This window comes from Bufo bufo, chromosome 10, assembly GCF_905171765.1.
Source record: "Bufo bufo chromosome 10, aBufBuf1.1, whole genome shotgun sequence".
Taxonomy (NCBI): Eukaryota; Metazoa; Chordata; class Amphibia; order Anura; family Bufonidae; genus Bufo; species Bufo bufo.
In genome coordinates, this window is record NC_053398.1 from 115984864 (window position 1) to 115992607 (window position 7744).

At 49.8% G+C, this 7744-nt stretch overlaps 1 protein-coding gene across 6 annotated transcripts in view; it reads right to left on the reverse strand.

The window, feature by feature from the left end:
- The window catches only part of CYLD (CYLD lysine 63 deubiquitinase), a 58847-nt gene extending 51336 nt beyond the window's left edge, over window positions 1-7511 (reverse strand). For 2 of the 6 annotated variants that reach the window (XM_040409319.1, XM_040409320.1), the window contains exons 1-2: window positions 7050-7510; window positions 2260-2878 (exon numbers count right to left, since the gene is read on the reverse strand). In XM_040409319.1, coding sequence (XP_040265253.1) covers window positions 2260-2760 — 501 coding nt within the window. In that variant the 5' untranslated portion in view covers window positions 2761-2878; window positions 7050-7510. Of the gene's footprint in view, window positions 1-2259; window positions 2879-7049 lie in introns of all 6 variants that reach the window. The other 4 variants (XM_040409317.1, XM_040409316.1, XM_040409318.1 and 1 more) reach the window with 4 other exon arrangements.
- Window positions 7512-7744: the final 233 nt, after the last annotated feature.

Genomic DNA, 7744 nt, shown 5'->3' on the forward strand with positions numbered 1-7744 from the left:
AACCCGTATAGTGTGTTTTAACTAATAACAGTTTTTTTCACTAATTTTATATGCACTTAGTCTTATGTTGACTGCGTTTCATTTAGTAAACGCTGCCTCATGATCCACCTGACTGAGGAACTGGCCCCCCTCGGTGATGATTGCTGGCGCTTTTGAATAAGACATCTTCACAGGCGGAAGAGACGAGGGCGGGCGGCTCTCTGGGCGTCCCTGGCAACGGCGCGCTGACTGGGCGGGGATTGGGAGGAGACTCGGCGTCACCGGTGATCGCTCGGGCGCGTCAGCCTGCGACCATGTGACGAACGATGGACACGTGAGTGAATGGCCCCTCCTCCCCGGACATGCGCTCCGGCTGCCGAGGGACGCGCTGGAAGCTCGACTGGATCTTATGCTCTATATGGGTGAACACTGATGTATAGATAAAGCGTATGTATATGCACACATCTGAGACCCTGCGAACAATTATGTTAATGTGCAATTAGATAATTGGCCCCATTCGTACGTGTGGGCGTGGCTTATACTTTTTAAACAGGATCCTTTGGATAGCACTTGGTGTTTGATAAGGGCTATGCGTTAGCCGAAACGTAACTACCTTTTTTACACGTCTGTTCATGGAAGCAGTTCCCAATAAAGGGATTTTTTTCACCGGACATGCTGCCTCCGTTATCACTTACTGGACCATACGTTTAGGAGCCTTTATGGATCCAGGGCTCCAGGCAGGCCGTAAGATCTGGCGAGTGCGACTCTACAAACACTACTTCTACTCAACAAAGCAAGACACAGACGCAATTTTTAAAAAAAAAGAGTAAATTAGTAAACTTGCACATAGTTCCGTTTCCCACGGATTGGTTAAAGGGATTGTCCAGCTTTTTACTAAGTTATGGCCTAGGTCTGTGATGGCTAACCTCCGGCACTCCAGCTATGATAACACTACAACTCCCAAGATGCACATTTGCTTGGCTGTTCTCAGAAATTCACAGAAAGCAATGGAGCATGCTGGGAGTTGTAGTTACACCACAGCTGGAGTGCAGGAGGTTAGCCATCACTGGCCTATGTCATCACTGGCTAATCGGCAGGGGTCTAACACCTGAACGATCAGCCGCCCTGGTGTAGCTCCGGCGCTGGAAGTCAGTGCCAGAACCAGGCCGCACCGCCAACTCTGTAGTGGACACAGCTCTTCACTGCAACGCAGATCCAACTGACTTCAGATTTCCGGTGCTTCACCCGAACTGATGCAGGATGGGGGCTGCCATCATTTAATAAACACTGGACAACCCCTTTAATATAAACTTGAAGCAGCCAACCCCTTTAACAACCTTGGCAATCAAAGGAGTCCCTACACTCACATGGTCAGCACCGACAGGACAGGGTCAGTGTGCAGCGACACCCCCATTAACAATAGGAATCCTAACATACGGTTGTCAGATAATTCACACATTTCTAGGAGGAATAATAGATGACTGAGCAGAGTTCTTTTCATTTTTTAGGGGAAGGAGGGAAAGTGGATGTGGAGCATACACTGCTTCTTTTTAACCAGATCAACCAATTTAAAGGGGTTTACTAAGGCCTCATGCACACGACCGTTGTATTATTCCGTGTCTGTTGTTCCGTTTTTCGTGATTTTCTGCGGACCCTTTGACTTTTAATGGGTCTGTTGAACACTCGGCTAATGCACCATTTGCCATCCACGTCTGTGGTTCCAGTCCGTCAAAAAAATATAACCTGTCGCGGATCCATTCAAGTCAATGGGACGGTGAAAAAACGCGGAGGCACACAAGATTGTCATCCGCGTCCGCGCCCGTTTTTTTCCTATCATTTGCATGGCAAACTTGACTTAGATTTTACTTTCCTTTATGTCAGGTGATCCTCCAAAAATAAAGGAAGACACACGGAAACGGATCACGGAACAACGGAACCCTATTTTGCGGAACGGAACACAACAACGGTCGTGTGCATGAGGCCTTAGTGATAGCTTATTCTCAGGATAGGCAATCACTAGTTGATCGGTGGGGGTCTGACAACCCCACCCCAACCGATCAGCTGTTTCGGTGTCACTGGAACTGCATAGCTCTATTATTAACCTTGTAGTGGAGGGAGCTCATTACTACATTGCTGTTCCCGCTGACATCAAGCTGTACCCAGGGGTGCGAGGCGCCGGACCCCCACCGATCAGCTAGTAATTGTCTATCCTGAGGATAGGTCATCACTTAGTAATGGCTGGACAAACCCCTTATCAATGAGTTTTATTGCAAAACTTACCAATAACTCCACCCCAAAGAAAATTCCAGTGAGAGACCTTTCTGGCAACAACGGTCCCCTATACCGCACGACGCCAGGGTAGTGCCCATCTCCCGGCCTCAGGAAAACCCTCACGGCAGATCCAGTGTCAATCTGCAAGGCTCTAGAAAGGCGGCCTTTGTTCTTGAATAAACTATAGCGCTCCTCGCAGTTTGTAATGGCCAGAAGCAACTCTGCCAGCTTCTCCGCAATCTCAATGACATCCTTGTCGTCCACGAAGACCAGGGTGTGGGTCTGATCCAAGATCTTCAGGGCAATCTGGACTTTTTTGCTCTTGGACGGGATGCTCCTGCTGTGCGCAGACCGCTCCTGGACATACTGTCCAATGCTCCCCCGGGGAACCTTGATCTGTTTTTGGGTCTGTTTGTCAAGCAAACTGCACTCCTGGACCAGGAGGTAGAAAATCCGTTCTTCCCAATAGGAGGAGCTGCTTTTCTCTTGGCTCCACAGACTGGAACTCATGGTGACGAGGCAGGATTTAAGGAAGGAGTTAAGAAGTTCCTTGGCTTAGAAGATCTTCTATATCCGATACAGTGAGGTTGCCAAATCCATGATCCAAGAAGATGAACGAGCGGTCAGTCTAGAGGGAACATCAACAAGGTGACACAGGATTAGAACGCGAATAATGAATGTTCGGAATGTTTTTTTTTTGGCAAGAGTATAAAAAGGTACAGTCATAGATTTCTGACCCTTCCAGTCTGTCCGCACTGTATAGGGTTAAAGGGGTTCTGCAGTTTTTTTTTAAACTGATGATCTATCCTCTGGATAGATCATTAGCATCTGATCGGCAGGGGTCCGACACCCAGGACCCTCGCCGATCAGCTGTTTGAGAAGGCAGCGGCGCTCCAGGAGCGCCGCGGCCTTCTCGCTGTTTACCGCAGGCCCAGTGACGTCACGACTTGTATCAATGGCCTGGGCGGGGCTAAGCTCCACTCAAGTGAACAGAACTTAGCCCCGCCCAGGCCAGTGATACAAGTCGTGACATCACTGGGCCTGCGGTAAACAGCGAGAAGGCCGCGGCGCTCCTTGAGCGCCACTACCTCCTCAAACAGCTGATCAGCGGGGGTCCCGGGTGTCGGACCCCCGCCGATCAGATGCTGAAGATCTATCCAGAGGATAGATCATCAGTTTAAATAAACTGCAGAACCTCTTGAAATAAGAATACAGAAAAACAGCATTTAATAGCCAGCGTTCCGTTATTTCCGTAAGAAGTGAACGGAGCGGTGGCCGCACTTGCTCATCGCACTTCTCATTCATTTCAATAGGATTTCCAAAAATAGCCGAGTGCCCTCCGGCACTTTGCCAGCTTTAAGGATAGGTGCGGGCCTCAGAGGTGGGACCCGAACCTATCAGACATTGGGGGCATATCCTAGTGATATGACCCCAATGTCCAAGACTGAAATACCCCTGCTGAGTAAAATGATGTTTTAATATATGCAAGTGAGCCTTTAGGAGCAACGGGGGCGTTGCCATTACACCTAGAGGCTCTGCTCTCTCTGCAACTGCCGCTCCCTCTGCACTTCACAGGGCCAGGTGAGATCACATTTTCACTGTCCTGTCAATCAAAGTGCAGGGGGTGGCAGTTGCAGAGAGAGCTGAGCCTCTAGGTGTAATAGTAACGCCCCCGTTGCTCCTAGAGGCTCATTTGCATATAATAAAACATCATGTTTCTCAGCAATGCGGGCACATAGGAACATGGGACCAACACAGATGCCTTCAGCTGCCAAGCGCACATGTAACAGGTCAGCCAGTGTCATAGGGACAAAACTGCTGACAGATGCCCTTTAAAGGGGTTTTCTGACTTTTTTTAAATACTGATCGGTGGAGGTTCTAGGAGGTTGCGTCGCTCCAGTGAGTGCTGCGGCCTTCTCATAGCTTACCGTAGGCGAATAACGTCACGTTCATCCGTCATGTGACCAAATGAATGGGGCTGAGATGCAATGGACGGCGCTGTGTTTGGTAAGCTGTGAGGCGGCTGCGATGTTCACCAGAGTGATGCGGCCTCCTGAAACACCTGAGCAGCAGGGGCGCCGGGGGTCGGACCCCCACCGATCAGATACTGATGACCTATCCTGAGAGTAAGTCAGCAGTACACAAACGTCAGAAAACCCCTTTAACAGGGGTATTACCTTAACATTTGTGAAGCCATTGGCAAGGTTGCTGCCACCGCGTCATGGCTGCCCTATGGAGACCCGGTATTATAGCAGCAGACGAGTCTGACAGAACAGCGACTCAAGGGGGAAGATTTATCAAAACTGGTGAAGCAGAACTGGCTTAATTGTCCATAGCAACCAATCAGATTCCACCTTTAATTTTCAAAAGGAGCTGTGAAAAATGAAAGGTGGAATCTGATTGGTTGCTATGGGCAACTAAGCCAGTTCTACATTACACCAGTTTTGATAAATCTCCCCCTGTTGTGCCTGATCCGAGAACCTCACCGCAGGCCCGATCCTGCTCAGTTTTTGCAGATGACAATAGCCCTTTCTGTCGGGGGGGGGGGGGGGTGCACAGGGAAGTTATTTGTTTTTTTAGGACTGAAAAGCCATAGCCGTGCGCGTGAGGCCTAATTATCAGACTTCATTATAAGCTGTGGTTTATATGGTAGAGATGAAAAACCACAGTGTAAGGCTACATGCACACGACCGTTGTGTGTTTTGCGGTCCGCAAATCGCGGACAGCCATTGATATAACTGCCTATTCTTGTCCGCGCGTTATATTTTTTTTGCGGACCACGGAACGGAGCAACGGATGCGGTTAGCACACGGAGTGCTGTCCACATCTTTTGCAGCCCCATTGAAGTGAGTGGGTCCGCACCCGAGCCGCCAAAACTGCGGCTCGGATGCGGACCAAAACAACGGCCGTGTGCATGAGGCCTAATACAGGAAGAAAAGACTGAGCGCCGTCACACGTACACAACGTTCAGCGCTGGGTCTGCAATTAACCAGCTTATTTATTAACGATCTCAAGGTCCCTGGCAATTTTCTGGTTTTTATTTTTTTTACTCCCTGCTTTCCCAGTGACATCAATTTTTTTATTTTTTTCGTTCAAATAGACGTATGAGAGCTTGTTGTTGTTTTTTGCAGAAGTTGTACTTTCTATTGGTACCAAGTACACCCACTAATGGGCGGTCTTTAGCGCTGCGCTAGGCTGTTTTACATGCTAGGGCAGCGCTACAGACGGCCCACCAGTGCCAGTGACGTCACTGCTAGGCGGAAACTTCCTCCTAGCATACTGTGAAAGCCCGGTACGTCACTGGATATGAAGAAAAAGCCCTTGTCCTGCACGATACATAAAAATGCTCCACTCAGAGGGGCTGGAGGGGGGAAGAAGGGGTTGTGTCCGGGTTCAGAACCCCTTTAAAGGAATTCTGTCACCAGGTTTCACCCCCTCCAGATAACCATATTGTTATGTTCATGGAGCTTTCACGATTGCTAATGTGGTCTTATAAATGTAATCTGTAGGCTCATTTTGCTCAAAAAACGCTATTACTAACCTGTCAATCAACAGAATAAGGTGGCCAAGGGGATGTAAATGGACCGAAGCTGCCGCCCGCACCCGCCGCCGTTCGTGCCCAGCTCCGCCTTTCCGGACTTCTGCGCCGCCTCCTAATCCTCTGTGCCGCCTCTCGCTCTCCCTCCCTCCCCCCTCCTTCTGCTCCAACATCTCGCGCGTGCGCACAGGGCTTTGCCTGATGAGCCCGTGCGGACTTCTCCGTTCGGCTTCATAGAGCGAAGTGCGCATGCGCTGGCACTTCGCTCAACCTCTCGATGACCTGCACACTGGCAGAGCCTGTGCGCACGCGCGAGATGTTAGAGCAGAAGGAGGGGGGAGGGAGGGAGAGCCGGAGGCGTCACACAGGATTATGAGGCGGCGCTGAGCACGGGAAAGGCGGAGCTGGGCACGAACGGCGGCGGGTGCGGGCGGCAGCTTGGATCCATTTACATCCCCTTGGCCACCTTATTCTGTTGATTGACAGGTTAGTAATAGTGTTTTTTGAGCAAAATGAGCCTACAGATTACATTTATAAGACCACATTAGCAATCGTGAAAGCTCCATGAACATAACCATATTTTTATCTGGAGGGGGTGAAACCTGGTGACAGAATCCCTTTAAGCCACATTCTTATCGGTAAGATAAGAACTGAGCTATAATGAGTGTTTATAAGGTCAGAGAGCAGAGATAAGGAGCCCTTCAGCTCCCTGCCTGACGGAGCAGAGAGAAAATTCAGATCCCTCTATTGGAGCATCTCAGCTTTGTATAGAAAAAAGGACTCCATATTTGTAAAAAAAAAATATTTATATATATATATATATAAAATAAAAAATAAAAAAAAAATTGCTCCAAAAAGTGTACATGGCCTTTAAATCAGCCGAGCACCAGCTCAGCTATCTACGGCAATCCCATAGAAATCAGCAATAAATATAACTAAATATATATTAAAAATAAAAGAACGGCCCCAACGTCCTTCGCCGCGGGCGGTGACCATAACCATACATGTAGCCATAGACCATGGACAGGACAGCGGCGTTCCTGTGATCAGTGGGGGTCGCAGCGATCAGGACCCCCCCCCCTAATCCCACACTGCAGACAGGACATATGACAACCCCAGGGATGAGTTTCCAGCCAACTAGAAAAGAATTGATCGATTCACTGACAGCAAACAGATCCTGAAAATGGAAAGGAATGGAAACGAATTCTATTTTACCCTCATTATCCTTCATTTCCACGCAGGAGGCTGGAGGGGGACATACCTGTCACGGTAAGTACACGTGATGGGTCAGCAGCTGCCAGTCAGTTTGGAAAGGTTATAGACACTGTTCACATTAGTGACGCTTTTTCCATCGCCCCAGCCCCGGTACCTGCGTCTCTAGGGTCAGAAGGTCGCCCATCATGTGTCCTACAGGTGACAGCACCGTCACGTGACCAGGGAGCGGTACCGCACCAGATCCAGGACTCACCCTCGTCAGAGACGGCCGGGGCAGGCTGCGGCTTCCTCCTGCATCACATCCCGATGTCCGGCCGATGACACCGCCGCTCCACAGCCGTCACCAGGGCGGAGGCTCGGGCTCCTCGGGAAGGGATGGCGGGCGGAGGGGTCCCCGGGATCGGGCGATTACACTGCAGGTGGCCGCGGCTGATCGCTGAGGGTCGATCGCAGATGCCAGACCCTAGGAAGCTGAAGGACCTTCGATGACGTCATGATCATATGATTAGTCACATGACCAGGTAGGGGGAGTAAAGGCTGGTAGGAGTGTCCTGCTTGTTTACCTAAACCACAACCGTCAGGGAAGGGAATGCAGCAGAGCTGTGTGGATATAGCAGAGCTGTGTATGTGATCTGCCTGAAGTGTACAGAGTGTAGCTGTGTGTAAGATGTGTGTGTAGTAGGGCCGTGCGAGAAGTAATGCACGTGTAGTAGAGCTGTGTTTGTAATGTGCATGCAGCTG